General features: G+C 37.3%; 1 protein-coding gene and 1 non-coding gene across 2 annotated transcripts; one reads left to right on the top strand and one right to left on the bottom strand.

Moving 5' to 3' along the window:
- Positions 1-825: 825 nt before the first annotated feature.
- On the bottom strand, positions 826-3986 carry LOC115707581 (uncharacterized). The gene is made up of 10 exons (XM_030635593.2): positions 3633-3986; positions 3485-3533; positions 3090-3196; positions 2798-2843; positions 2495-2629; positions 2274-2363; positions 2039-2170; positions 1867-1950; positions 1700-1764; positions 826-1435 (listed from the first exon to the last, which is right to left on the bottom strand). The coding sequence occupies exons 1-10, from the start codon at positions 3749-3751 to the stop codon at positions 1249-1251; spliced, it is 1014 nt and encodes a 337-aa protein (XP_030491453.2). The 5' UTR covers positions 3752-3986; the 3' UTR covers positions 826-1248.
- On the top strand, positions 3896-3968 carry TRNAK-CUU (transfer RNA lysine (anticodon CUU)). Its single transcript has one exon. It is a non-coding gene; the product is annotated as a tRNA-Lys (tRNA).
- Positions 3987-15257: the final 11271 nt, after the last annotated feature.

Raw genomic sequence — 15257 nt, 5'->3', positions numbered from 1 at the left:
TCTCATATTTATTTATTCTAATTTTATTTGAATCTTATATAATTTTATTTATTATTTTTTTTATAAACTTCAATCACAAAATACTTAGTAATTATGAGTATAAATTATAATATAAATCTCACAAATCACTCAATAATGTGGGATAATATACAAATAATCTTTTTTTTCTTAATAGATTTTAACCACGCATAACAATGAGGAAATTACATTGTATACCTACTTTACTTTACTTGTTTTAATTTTTACCTCTATTTTTATATTTTTTTTAGATATACTCACTTTTATGGATGATGTTCCCATAAGATCCCATGTTCCCATAAAACCCCTTAGGTTGTGTAAATTATATACTACACTTAAGTAGAGAGTGAGGATATATTAGGCAATCTACTCAAAAAAATAGGTATATTTTAATAAAAAATAATATGAAGGTATTTTTGATTAATAGATACAAAAAAAAGAGGTATTTTTTAACTTATCCCATAGCAATCCTATCATGGAGTTAAACGTGTTAGTATAGCCCAAGAAAAAAGCCCAATAACAATTGGTCAAGAAAAAGTGGACCAAAGGTGAGAGAATGGCTAGACTACAATTGACAAAATATGTTTAAAATAATTATTGTAGAGCGTAGATAATAAATTTTAATGAAATTTTAAAATTAAAAAATAAATAACTAAACAGTTTAAAGCAGCATGGTAAAGTGTTTTTAATTTTGTTCTTTAAATATTTTAAAACATTTAAAAATTCTCTAATTGTGGTGGTGCAAGCAATCAAAGATCCAAAAATACATCAGTAGACCTTTGTGCTGGGAATATCAGTAAACTTAAATTGTTGTAATTGAGCTTATTAGATTTGTATTTCGTAATGACTAATATTTGTAACAATATTGTGTACCATGTTATAAAAAAAAATAATAAACACACCCCGTGGAAATTTCAAGTGATAAAGAAACCTTTTGCCACTTCTTTCTATTCTCTCTCTCTTCAAAATGTATAACTTAAGCTTCACTTCTAAACAAAGTGTTTCTGCTCTAAAACCAGTAAGCAAAATGTAAGGTCAAAATTTAAATAAATGAACAAATAATACCAGTCAAATATTACGATTAGCTGACAATTGAAAGCAGAAGCTGCTTCTGAAGCCAAAGACATATGATGGGGTCCTAACAGATCATTTTTCTCTCCTCTTGCAGTGATATAGAGGCAAAGCAAGGTTAGAAACCTTAGCTACGAAATTGAATTCGGACATGATTGCTCATGTTCGGATTCTCCACATACCAGTCCTATATCCAATAGACATCAGCACAAGCTCCCACAGCATGTTAGGAATGCTTAATGGGTTCACCTTGGATCCAGGAATTTCAGACCAGTTCACTGATATCTCAAGCACCCGGATGCCAAAATGTTTACATAGATAAACTAATTCAACATCAAAGCACCACCTGTGAAATATTCACAATGTAAAACCTTAAACACCATCTTACGAATTCTTATTCTACCGCTACATTTCGAATTTATGCAATATTTACTACTTAGAAAATAAACAGAGCAAGGACAAGGATAACACGAAAGATAAACTAGATCCTTAATGTTCACTCTGCCAATAAGATGTATTAAGAAAAATGCCCATAAAATTTGATATTTTTGCACTCCAAAATCTAAAGCAGTGAATATTTATCAATTGTAACATCTACAAGCAAATATACCTTCTCAAACGAATATTACTGAAAAGTTTCCTTGCAGAACTCCTTGTAAACATCTTAAAACCACACTGATTCAAAAAGTTGTGCTCATTAGGAGGATTAATTAAAACTATGAAATCAAAGGAACAACAAGAATACAACTGCTTGAAAAATAAAATATAGAAAATAACCTGTGTATCCCGAATTCCAGGACCAGCTGACAAGAGAACCACGAGATGGAAACCCTTCATTAAAAAATTGCGGTACCACTTCCTCTGAAATATTAAGTGAAACAGTTCAAGTAATAAATATGAATAACAAGAATTAAAGTACACATAAGCATCAAGCAGCATAAGACTGAACTGTTGACAAGGCCTTCTCCTCAAGATGAGCACGAGAACCAAATGCAGCAAGTGGGATATCAGCTACTTTAACAGTTGAATCACTCGCTGCCGAATCTCCAGAGTTAAATTCTTTTCTGGCAACTGAAAGGATCTGGAAGGCAGCAAGAAACAATAAAGTTATGCACTATTAGTGGCCAACAAGACAGACCCGACAACAAAATTATTGAGACTTGAGAATAAATAAAAGAACAAACCTGATTTTCAAGTTTTTCCAAGTCAGTAATCTTTGTTGCTCCATCAGCATCCAGCATTAGAAGTAATTCACCACGTGAATGAAGCATTCCCTGTTTTGCAATGCTTTCACAAAGGCAAAAAGCTTCAATCAATTGATGTCATGCATCAAGGGAATACCATGGATCCTTCAATAACATGTAAAAGAATACATATTCAAGTAAATAACTTAGATCAGACTCACTTTTCTAATAGCTTCTCCCTTGCCATGATTTCTGCCAAGAAGAATAACCCTCACATTATCTACATTGTATTTCCTCACATATTCAAAAGCTACCCTTTTTGTCCCATCAGCACTACCATCATCAACAATCACCACCTGTTTAAGAAATCATCTATAAGCAAATAAAGGGATAAAGCAACAAATGTTATACTATGTTCTGATTTTTACAACTATAATTACTCATAGCTTCTACATCACAGATTCAAAAAGAAACATATTGAGCCATTTGTGGTGACCCAGAAAAAGAAGGAAACAAAATAGTACCTCAAACGAAAAAGATTTATCCTTTGCAGCACGTTGTTGAAGATAACTAAAGAACCAAAATATGAAGATTAGTTACAATCCAATATTATCTTAAAGACGTACAGAAACTATATGAAATTTGGAAACCCTAAGCCAAAAACCTTCCCTATGGGTTGCTTGGAGAATCAATGTTAGTATGACAGCATGAAAGAACATTCTTTCTGATCAAAAATCCAGATTCCATACAATATGAAAAATCTGAAAATAAACTTTTAAAAAGAGATATAATAATAAATATTCATACACAACTTACTTCATCATTTCCTCAAGTGCAACAGGAAGTCTATGCTCTTCATTAAATGCAGGAACAATCAAAGATAAGTACTTCTCCGCTGGATCAAAAACAGATGGGCAAGGAACCTACAACAGATAGACCAAAACGATTTCAGTATATCACAACCCGTAATTTAACACAGTAAGTAAAAGCTTATTTTTTATCCGCATTATAAATCTCAACAGAAAGAATTACAAGATAAACACACTGAATAAGACGTTGACTAATGCAATAGAAAATCCAACAAACAAAACTAATAAGGAAAAATATGGGAGATTCAAATTAAGCTTAATTTTTTTCAATTATTAAATACAAACTTCAAATTGAATCTGAAACAAAAACGTTGCAAAGCAACTTTACATAAGATAATGAACCTGTTTCAACGAATGGGGATCCTCGAAGATCGCCGGGGCTTCGACGTGACTGCCCAAAAAAAAGGAAAACACGATCACAGTATTTAATCAAAGAACAGAAACGAAAATAGCAGAATTGAGAATGGGTGACGATGGGAAGTGAACGTACGTGTGGTTGTGCCTTCTTCGATAAGCTTCAAAAAATATAACAGAGAGTAAACCCAGGGTTAGTATTACGACGAGGGCTACCAAGATCTCCACCGTGGTCTGTACGATTTCAAACTCCATTGTTTACTTTCACAAATCGTCTGCTTCGGGATTTTGCTCAGGTATAGTTCTTACGTTTCGCTGCTCTTTGTGTAGTTGTGAAGAGAGACCTATTGGCTGAAATTTATTGATATTGATAATATTTACGTTGTACTAAAATCAAAAGCCCGTCTAGCTCAGTTGGTAGAGCGCAAGGCTCTTAACCTTGTGGTCGTGGGTTCGAGCCCCACGGTGGGCGAAATGATTTTTTGGAGCCAGTTAAGTGGAATCTAGGGAATATTTCTTTTTCTATTCATTACTTAAAAATATCTGGGTTATCTAATATATTTTCACCATCTAGTCTACATAATTTATGAATATGAAAATAAAGGTATAAATTAAAACAAGTAAAGTAAAGTAGATATACAATCTCATCTAGTTTTTATACTTTTATTGTGGCTGACACGATTTAGCAACCCCGTAATAATAAGGTCCACAACAATAATTTATTTAACATTACACATTATATTAATATGATTTCTTACTGTTATGCAGATTATGGTGCTTCTTTTTTTCCTCGAGATTTTGTGAATCCATGCCTAGGTGGACTCCACCTCCTACAGATAAGATCAAAGTGAACTGTGATGTCAAAGTGGTCATCGAGACCAGTGTGCTACGATTGTGTCTAAAGACCATTTGGGTACACTCTCATCTGTGGCTACCAAGCAGTTTCAATTTTCCTACTAAGCCCGTAATGATAAGGTCCACAACAATAATCTATTTAACATTAAACATTACATTTATATAATTTTTACTGTTATGCATATTATGGTGTTTCTTTTCTTCCCTGAGATTCTGTGAATCCTATGTCTGGGTGGACTCCACTTCCTAGGGATTGGATCAAAGTAAATTGTGATGTTAAAGTGGGTCGCTGGGGCGAGTGTGCTACGACTGTGTCTAAAGACCATTTCGGTACGCTCTCATGGGTTGCTACCAAGCGGTTTCAATTTTCTGACCCTCTTAAAGGTGAAGCTACAACTTGTCTTTTGGCGTTGGAAACAACTCTCAATCAAGAAAATCTTTTTGTTATTGTGGAAAGTGACTCAAAACTATGATCAAAGCTCTTAATGGAGTCCTTTCTAGATGGGAGATTGAGAACTGTACTCATTATTGTAGGATTTCTAATTTGCTTTCGAGCTATATTTTTTCTAGTATTAAGAGAACTAGTAACTTTGTTGCCCATAATGTAACTAAGTGAGCGTATGCTCACAATTGTTTTGGTTTGTTTGATCTATCTAGCATATCGTGAAATATTTTATGTAATGATTGTGATGCCTAATTTTTACATTTTGAAATTATATACAGTTTCTTTCCAAAAAAAAATATGTATATTAATTTTTTTTATTTATTTAATATAGAACTTTTATTAATTTATCAAATCAGCCAAAAGACAAAATTGTACCTCAACAGGAACATCACCCATATTGACCCTCTCATTCTAGAATTTTTTGTCCAATTCTCTTAGACTTCTCTCTATACTATTTTAAAGTATACTAACTTGAGCATCAGAGAGTTATTTGTAGAAAACAAACGAAGTCTTTGAGGACGACAATCAGAATACAAATGGGAAATCAAGAATTCATAATGCTTGGGTTGATTAGTTTTTATTTTCAGTAACTTTTGTTAAAGTAATTTTTTGACATTAATGTTTGGCAACGTCTGTGAGAACTTCTTTAAGAAAGCTACTGATATGCTTGTTTGAACATTTGGCAACATCGGTTAAACTTGGAGATAAGTCTTGTTCCTCTAGGAAATTGTTTGAAGTACCTAGATGAAACCGTAAGAATTAAATGAAAAACTAATACTTTGCTAAAAGCTACAATTTGACAGATTCTTCAGAAACTCTAAAACAACTTTTTGAAGCGCAAACTGGGATTAAGGTGTTGAATGAAAAACAACCATTTGTAGATAAAAGCCTAGACGATCTTCAAAGGATAATGAAGCTTTGCATGTAGAGCAAGCAAGACAGCTGCCAATGCCAAATCCTTAAGATCCTATAATACCTACCATGGAAACTGACACACCAATTTGACTCAAACAGAACAACATGGACAAGATGTCAGGGGTGAAGTTTTAGAATACTACACTGGATCGTGATTTATTCAAGAATTTTTATTTATTTACCTACAAATAAAGTAAGAAAAACCTAAACATATTTCTAATAAAAATAATACAAATACAAAGTTTAGTAATTATACTAATTATACAATAGATTTATAACTCCTTCCGTCAATCACTCTAGCCTTTGTTTCTTGTTGTTGCAAAGCATTAATAAGTGATTGACCTCGATCTTCAGCGGTAGAAAACTTAAAACCAAAGTCTTCCACAAAAGTTTTTGTTCTTTTAAACTAAGTGTTAACTTGTAAACGCAAACTAACAAGAACAATGCACACACAAACATGAATGCACACACACACACACAAATTAGCTAGGGTATTTGCTATCCCTCATATTTTGAGCAGCCAATATGGGAGATTAGGGCTTGACATGTGTATTGACATTTGGCAATATGACTTGGCTCGTATATTAAATGTCCCAAATTCAACGTATATGTCCCGGGAAGGAAACTTCCTTAGAGTACAACGATCGATAGAATGAAAGAAAAAATAGTGCCTTAGGCAAATTAGAAATAAAAAATATATTTAGAATTATATGAAGTGGAGATGCTATCAACAAGGAGAGGAAGGCAAAAATTAAACAAAACATTATGTAATCATTAAATTGAGTCTACCTATAAATAATGGTTCATAATTAATTTGTGATAATTCAAACTTGGATAAATTTTCTCACAAAAAGTGAAGGAAATATATCTTAAAGTAGCATAAATTATAAATATGATTAAAAGCTAAGTTGGTCATCCAACAAAGCAAGATAAACCTAACTACATAAATAAGAATACCACAAAATGCAAGATATATTCTTGGCCAAAACGCCATTATTCAAAAATTAAAGATAATCAAACTAAGTCTACATGGTGGGAGACTTAGAGGTGACTTCATCTTCTTCTCCCTCGACTACTTCAGCCCCTTCCCCCTCCTCAATGCTTCCTCACTTTTCTAGTTCTGTTTATTTGAAATAAGCCAACATCTTATCGATATTTGCACCTAAGAAACTGAGGTCCATGCTCCAATTGACAACCCAAGCTCTATAGATTGAACGTTTACCCATTTTTTTTTACCCTCTCACAAGCATCAATTTTAAGGGCTTCCTTCACCTAATCTAGTTCCTTTTTGGCTTTCTCAATGTGGTCAAGTAGATTTTTCTATAAGGTTTCAACCTCAGCCTTCAAATCCTTCTTAGACTTCTTTAGTGCCTCAATCTCCTTCTTAAGACGAGAAATCTCTTTGTCAAGATCATTCCTTTGAGCGGCTAGTAGCTAATGATGCTCGTTTGCTTTACCCAACTCTAAGGTGTGATGGGTTGAGTTTTATTGATGGGCTCGGAGGCCCAAGCTCGCCAATAGAGAGGCCTACATAGAATAACAAAGTTAAAAAAAATTGATAGAATGAAGGGAGAAGTTAGAATACTAACCGAGTGCAAAAGTTTTGCACTTCACGTCAAGAGGTCAGTAGGTGTGCCAACCTTAATTAAGCTCTAGTTGTCTGGCTGGAAACTTCTAAGGTTGCAACACGCCTAGGTTATGTGACGAGAACAGGCCTTGGACCCTTCAATATCAGCGTCCAGAGGCAGGGGCATATTGGGTCCATCAAAACCATTGTGGGGTTTGCCGAAGAGAAAGTGACTTGATGAACTGACCCGAGGGTCTACTTTTCTTTGTTTACAACTTCAGGGGCCGAGAGGGAAGCATTAGGGGGTGAACTATTGTTTTTCTATAAAACAATACTTGGAAAGGAGGAGAATCTTTTTTATTAGTTTCTCTTTTCTTTCCCGGGCCTTTGGCTGCTTCTCAAAAGTTTTAACTTTAGAAGCACCTCGCTCTTTACCCCCATTTAATAGGGATAGCGGGGCTTCTTAGGAGATTCTCCAAGTCAAACTCCCTTTCTGTAGAATAAAACAAAGTGGTGGTTAGAGAAAGAAAAAGGAGGGGAGAATACACAAACATTCTCTACACATGAGAGTGAAATTCAACCTAAACTACAGTCAAATATTAGAAGTTACTCGAAGTGGAGAAAGATCAGTGCAAGGAGACTTGATAATAGGCTGATTGTCAGGTCCTCTCGACTCGGTGATATCATAAAGGTCAAATATATTTGAGGGAGATAACTCCCACTCATCAGCTCGCCAATCATAAGTCCCATATTGATAAGCAATCCCATAAAATAAACTATTACACGAGGTTTGAACATGAAACTCAGGGTACCAACTATCAAACCTATGGGCTATTAAGTCGATGCATTTCCAAATAGAAAAATTGTATTGATTATTCCTAATTTTGACTAAACTCGTTGGATCGGTCCTAAGGACGGTAGGAAACCAGCCATAGAAATAAGAAGTTTTACCTTAGGGAGCCCCTTCTGTAGTCTCGAAGGCTTCCCAAGTAGCTAAGGTGTTCAAAAAATGGGTATGAGTGACGTAATTGCGATCTTCTTCTTCCTCAGGCATTGGGAGTTGTTACCATGTTGGATACTTGGGATCCTTAAAATCCTTGGTGCATTGGTTCGTTCTGAGAAGACCGCATGTTTTTAATTTTTGGTCGTGAAGAAGAAATTCTGTTGCTCGCATACCATAAGGCAAGTTCACCAAGATCTTGTGACGCCTTTGGATGACAACAGTTGGGATTTTGAAAGAATTGAAAGAACAACAATGAAAAGAAGTTAGTAAATTCCAAACATAAAATTAAACTTGGAATTAAAGTTTGAAATATTGAATACTTACGTATAATTCTAAAGGTAATGGTGTTGATTAGATGAAGCCCGATCGTCCAAAAGAATTCTTCCTTGAACTCTTTTTTATTTGGGAGTCATTAATCTTATTATCATTACAATGAGTACCCAAATAGTAAAAGTCACCTGAGCTGTTATTCCTCACAGTGCATGTATTTAAGGCATAGAAGCACATGATCTCTAAGGGATTTGGGCACTCCCTTACTAAGATGTGGTAAAGTGACTTTTAAAAGACTAAGATTCTATATGTATTTGGGACAAGTTGAAAGGGCGTGCTCCAATACAATTTTAGAAGTCATTGAAGTACTGATTGAGAGGAAGGATGACCCCTACTTTAATATGCTCAATACTCCAAGAGCTTATGTAATACCCGGAATTAAGAAATGGATTAGCAAAACCCTAACTAGATAATTATGTATAATTGAGGAATTATATTATTATATAGTTCAATATATGTGATTTTATATGAATTTTAATATATTAAAGACCTCGTTGGTGAGCCAGGGGCATTTTGGTAATTATGACCCGAGAAGGGTAAAATGATGAAATTAATATAATTACGTGCTTAATAGAACTATATTATGGTATAGTATGTCTGTGTTGTCTTTTCAGGTGTGTTCTGACAAGTTAGCGCGGTATAGTCACAACCGGGAATTCGGGCCGAACCGGGTTCGGGCCCGAAATGTAAACTGGAATAATCTAAAATTTATTTGGCAATATTTGAGTGTGAAATGGCAATTATGCCCTTGTGAGTGTGTATGCATGTTTTATAGCCCTAGGGGCAAAATGGTCTTTTGACCTTTATTGATTTATTTTGATAAAAATGGTATTTTGAGGAAAAACAAATTAATTTTCTGGTGTTTGTTTCCTCCTTGGCCGAACCCTTCCCCTCTCTCAAACCCTCTCTTATTTTCTCTTTGATTTGGTGAGAAATTGGTTGGATTTGAAGCTTAATCTTGGTGGATCTTTGTGCTAGCATTTGAATTGAATTTTGAGGTAAACTTTGAAGCTTAAATCCTTGTTATCCTTGCTGAATTTATTGTGGAAAAACATGATTTTGTTGAAGATGATAACATGTTGCATGAGATGATGTTCTTTTGTTAATTTAAGTGAGTTTTGCTTGAATTCTTTGTGTGTTGGTTGTTTGAGCTCTAGATGGAGTTCTAGGATTTCTTCTTTATCTTGAATTCAAAGTATTTGATGATGATTGTTGCTGGAAAAATAGTTTGGATGCATGGTTTTGAAGCTTTAGTTCAAGAGCTTGGATTTTATGGAGTTAAGGCATGGATTTTATGTGTTTTTACAATCTGAAATTATGAACTAAATTGTGGGATTTTGGATGCATAAATATATGTTTTTAATCCTATAATATTTGCTAGTTGCTGTAAGTGGATTAATTGTGAATTTGGTTGTGAAAAGCAAGCTTGAGTTCATGGAACTCAAGCTTGGTGCTTTAATGACACTTTTTGATTTTTAGTGCAATTGTTGGGTTTAAGTTGTAGAATATGTTTATTATGATATATATTGATGCTCTGGAAAGTTTGGGAATGTTTGGGGATGATTTGAGTGAGTTTTGGGGGTTTAAAGATTGAGAAATTTCGTGTTCTCTGCCCAGACAACCGGAATTCCGGTTGGTTCATCCGGAATTCCGGTTGGAGTTCATCGGGAAATGCTGAAATTTGTTTTGGCCATAACTTTTGACTCGGGACTCCGTTTGGGACGTTCTTTATACCGTTGGAAAGCTCTTTTTGAGCTCTATGTGATTATCTGTATTTGAAATGCCACGAATTTATTTTATGAATGTGAAATCAGGGGTTAACCCTATTTGTGAAAATCTCAGATTGTGTGTGACTAGGATTACCGGCACCTGGTTAGAAGGACCTGGGGATTTGGAATCTCTACTATTGTGGGAAAACAGGTAAGACAGTGATTAGCACGTAGAGTATGCGCAGTGGGGCTTATATTGAGAATGATATGCATGAATGTTTAAGTAACCGGGATTAGGGTGATTACCCTAATAGGAACGGTCTAATAGCCTAGGGTTATTACCCTAGTGATAGATGTGTATAAATGCCATGCCATGTTAATTGAAATGAGATTTAAGGATTATGTGCTCAAGGCATAATCAGGTTGGACTCGGTACTCATAACCGAGATGAACCACTTCTAAGGCCTTAATGTATTCAGACGTGTGAGAATAACACGTGGGTCTACGTCATGTAGATTTAATTAGATGTGTGAGCGCAACACATAGGTCTACGCCACGTAGACATAAATGGGCATGATGAAATAATGATCAGGTCTGTGCTATACAGACATATGTGAATGAGCATAATATATTTGTTATGATTTATACTGTCTTGCTGGGCTTGGCTCACGGGTGCTCTACTGTGCAGGAAAGGGTAAGGCATTAGCTGATCAGCCATGAGTTTTAGGAGCAGGGCGAAGAATGTACATGTTCATGCCACTTCAGACCAAGCAGGTTATGGGTCTAACAGTGTTGACTTTTGTATTCTGTTTTGCCGCTTAGGTCGGCTAATAAGAAGGAACTTGTAATAAGTTTATAAATATTTTTGGGATCCCAACTATTTTGAAAAGTTTAAAAAAATTACAAGTTTATTTTCAGTCTGTTTAATATAAAAGTTTAAATTCTGCGCTATTTTAATTAGTAATCCCGATTAGGGGATTAGGGTTTCATAAGCATTTTGGGTAGCTTGCCTAATTATTTAGGGCGTTACAATTTGGTATCAGAGCGCCAAGGTTTTTAAACTTCTTGTAGACCGGCCGAGCATGTACATTCGTCGTCAGAGATAAGCTCGACTCATGGTGCAGTAAGTATTGAGAGTAAATACTTGACTGTATGTGTGATCATCTGTTTACCGCTTTCCATTTTAGGCAGTATGCAAGAATGTAGAGTATGTATGTGTTATGTGATGCCATGCTATAAATGCTATTTGTTTATGTAAATATGTATGAGGTAAAGAGATGAGTTAGGGTTTAAGGCAATAAGGGCGTAAGTGTGGTATTTGTGCTTAACTCGCTGGGGTTGTTGATTACAGGGGTACTAGTAATGGACCCTCCACAATCATCTAGACCACAGGGCGAGCAAGTAGAGCCCGGGGTTACCCAAACCGATCCACCAGCACTGCCTCCACCTCCGCAAAATCCGAGGGATAATGCGGGGGCCGTTAATGCTAATCCTCCTGCTGACTGGCAGCAGATGTTTCATGAAATGCGAAGTGTCATACTTCGTCAAGAGGAAGAGTTGCAACGTTTAAGGCAACAAGCTGCCCCAGTTAATCAAGGGTTACCACCAGCTCCTGTGCCAGTGGTGGGTAACAAAGGGTATATTATGCCGCATCGGGACTCTGTGTTCGAGCGGTTTGTGAAGCTGCAACCTCCGGCTTTTCTGGGAGGCATTGATATTATTAAGGCCGATCAATGGATGAACACTGTTACTCGCATCCTCGATAATATGAGGGTGACGGGAACTGAGAGGGTGAATTGTGCGGCCTTTATGTTTCAAGATCATGCCCGCGTATGGTGGGATATAGTGAATCAGACTCGAGATGTCAGTGTGATGACATGGGAAGAGTTCAAGAAACTTTTTGAAGAAAAGTTTTATAACGTTGCAGTGAGGACTTCACACCAAGAAGATTTTGTGAAGTTGACTCAGGGGAAAATGTCTGTGACCGAATATACTCTGGAATTCGATCGGTTATCTAAATTTGCTGGTGATCTGGTGCCTATAGATTTCACCAGAAAGCAGAAATATGTTCGAGGACTAAATGCTACAATTAGTCGGGACTTGAAGATTACCACATCACATGACACTCTGTATAAGAGAGTGGTAGACTTGGCCTTAATTGCTGAGGAGGCCGAGCAGCAAATAATGAAGGAGCAGGCTGCAAAGGATGCCGCCATGGCATCAAACCCTCCTGCTGGTGGTAATGTCAGTGAGGGGACCGACAGTGGCAACCCTGAGCACAAACGGAAGGCTGAGGATTCTGGAGCTTCAGGGGGAAATAGAAAGTTTCGGGGAAACAGAGGTGGCCGTCAGGGTCGCGAGTCCTCATTCCGATCATATCCAGAATGTCCTAAATGCAAGAAGCATCATCCTGATGAGTGCCGAGCCAAGGCATGTTTCCAGTGTGGCATGGTGGGCCACTTTATCAGAGCCTGTCCCCAAGCCAAGAGAGAAGAGCCTAAGAAGAATGTTGCTCAGAACCCGGGGCGAATTTTCACTATAACTCAGGCAGATGCTGATGCTAGTCCGCCAGTTGTGACAAGTCAGTTATCTATTAATGGTTGTGCTTATACTGTGTTATTTGATTCGGGAGCTACTCATTCATATGTATCGAGTAGAGTGATAGAAAGTTTACATAAGCCATGTGATATTTATGCTTCGGGGTTTGGAACCTTGTTACCCTCGGGAGACCTGATAGTATCCACAAGGTGGATTCGGTCCTTGTCTTTTTGGATTGACGGTTGTGAGTTGACCGCCAATCTAATTGAGTTGCAATTATCTGATTTTGACATAATCCTGGGAATGGATTTTCTGTCTAAGTATGGACCGATGATTGACTGCAACGGAAGATGGTGGTGTTTGAGCCCGAAAGTGCTAACCCAGCGGTGTTCGTGGGTAAAGTTCAAGGGGCACGCATACGGAGAATATCATTATTGAAAGCTAAAGACCTGATGGGTAGAGGTTGTCTAGGGTTCATAGTTACTACAGTGGACACTAGCCAACCTGTGACATCAAGGCCTGAGAATACGAGATTGGTATGTGAGTTCCTTGATGTCTTTCCAGAAGATTTGCCGGGATTGCCCCCTGTTCGGGAAATTGAATTTGTTATTGAATTGGCTCTGGGAGTGGATCCAGTGTCTAAGGCACCGTACCGAATGGCTCCAGCTGAGTTGAAGAAATTGAAGATACAATTGCAAGAGTTACTGAATCTGGGATTCATTAGACCGAGCTACTCACCTTGGGGTGCTCCGGTTTTGTTTGTGAAGAAGAAAGACGGAACCCTGCGAATGTGTATTGACTACGAGAGTTGAACAAGCTTACCATTAAGAACAAGTATCCTTTACCTCGAATTGATGATCTGTTTGATCAACTGAAGGGGAAGACGGTCTTTTCCAAGATCGATCTTCGCTCAGGCTATCATCAGCTGAGAATTCGAGAGGAAGATATCCCGAAAACTGCGTTTCGTACTCGGTATGGACACTATGAATTTCTTGTGATGTCTTTTGGACTCACTAATGCCCCGGCGGCAACCGGGTGTTTAAGGATTACCTGGATAGGTTTGTGATTGTGTTTATCGATGACATTTTGGTGTACTCTGAGATAAAAGAAGACCATGAATTGCATCTCAGAGCGGTTTTGCAAAGATTACGGGATCACAAGCTTTATGCTAAGTTCAAAAAGTGTGAATTCTGGTTATCTCGTGTCTCATTTTTGGGGCACATAGTGGATAAAGATGGGATCATGGTGGATCCGGCTAAAATTGAAGTTGTACGGGATTGGCCAGTACCGAAGTCAGCTACAGAGGTCAGAAGTTTTTTGGGTTTGGCTGGTTATTATTGTCGGTTCGTTGAGGGTTTTTCAAAGATTGTTGTACCCTTAATGTATCTGAATTGAAAGAACCAGAAGTTTGTTTGGACTGATCGGTGTGAGAAAAGTTTCCTGGAGTTAAAGCAACGCTTGATTACCGCTCCTGTACTAACTCTTCCTTCAGATTAGGAAAAGTTTGTGGTATATTGTGATGCCTCGAGACAGGGTCTCGGTTGTGTGCTTATGCAGGCTGGGAGGGTAATAGCTTATGCTTCTCGACAGTTAAAGGAGTACGAGCAGAGGTACCCTACTCACGATTTAGAACTCGCAGCGGTGGTATTTCTGCTAAAGATTTGGCGGCATTACCTTTATGGCGAGAAATGTGAGATATACACTGATCATAAAAGTCTGAAATACTTCTTCACCCAGAAGGACTTGAATATGAGACAAAGACGTTGGCTAGAATTGGTGAAGGATTATGATTGTGAGATCCTTTATCATCCTGGTAAGGCCAATGTGGTTGCTGACGCTTTGAGTAGAAAAGGTCAGAGTCAGTTGAGTACTATGAAGCAAATCTCCCGACAGTTAGCAAATGAAATGACTCGAGCTCAGATTGAGTTGGTTGTGGGGCAATTGGCTAATATTACCCTGCAATCCACTCTTTTAGAGAGAATTAAAGAAGCACAAAAGCAAGATTCAGAGTTGATAAAAACCCGAGTTAGGGTTTCGGCTGGGAAGGCTAGTGACTTCTCAATATATGAAACGGGAATGTTGAGATTTGGGAGTCGAGTTTGTGTGCCTATGGATGAGAACATCAAGAAAGAGATCATGGATGAGTCTCACACGACTCCTTATTCAGTTCATCCAGGGTCAACAAAGATGTACCAAGACCTGAACGCCATGTTTTGGTGGCCAGGAATGAAGAATGACATCGCTGAGTATGTTGCCAAGTGCCTTACGTGTCAGCAAGTGAAAGCTGAGCACCAGCGACCTGCAGGGTTGCTACAACCGCTGAAAATACCAGAATGGAAATGGGAAGATATAGCTATGGACTTCGTGGTAGGTATGCCTAGAACCACGAGACAATTTGA

Source organism: Cannabis sativa, chromosome 1 (genome assembly GCF_029168945.1).
Source record: "Cannabis sativa cultivar Pink pepper isolate KNU-18-1 chromosome 1, ASM2916894v1, whole genome shotgun sequence".
In the NCBI taxonomy this organism is placed as follows: Eukaryota; Viridiplantae; Streptophyta; class Magnoliopsida; order Rosales; family Cannabaceae; genus Cannabis; species Cannabis sativa.
The sequence above is the reverse complement of the archived record's forward strand: the minus strand, read 5'-3'. Positions and strand labels throughout refer to the sequence as shown.

Coding starts and splice junctions, on each gene's coding strand:
- LOC115707581 (XM_030635593.2), bottom strand. CDS start 3,751: ATGGAGTTTGAAATCGTACAGACCACGGTGGAGATCTTGGTAGCCCTC. Junction 3,534..3,632: donor CGAAGAAGGCACAACCACAC/GTACGTTCACTT, acceptor TTTTTTGGGCAG/TCACGTCGAAGCCCCGGCGA. Junction 2,630..2,797: donor ATAAATCTTTTTCGTTTGAG/GTACTATTTTGT, acceptor TTTCTTAAACAG/GTGGTGATTGTTGATGATGG.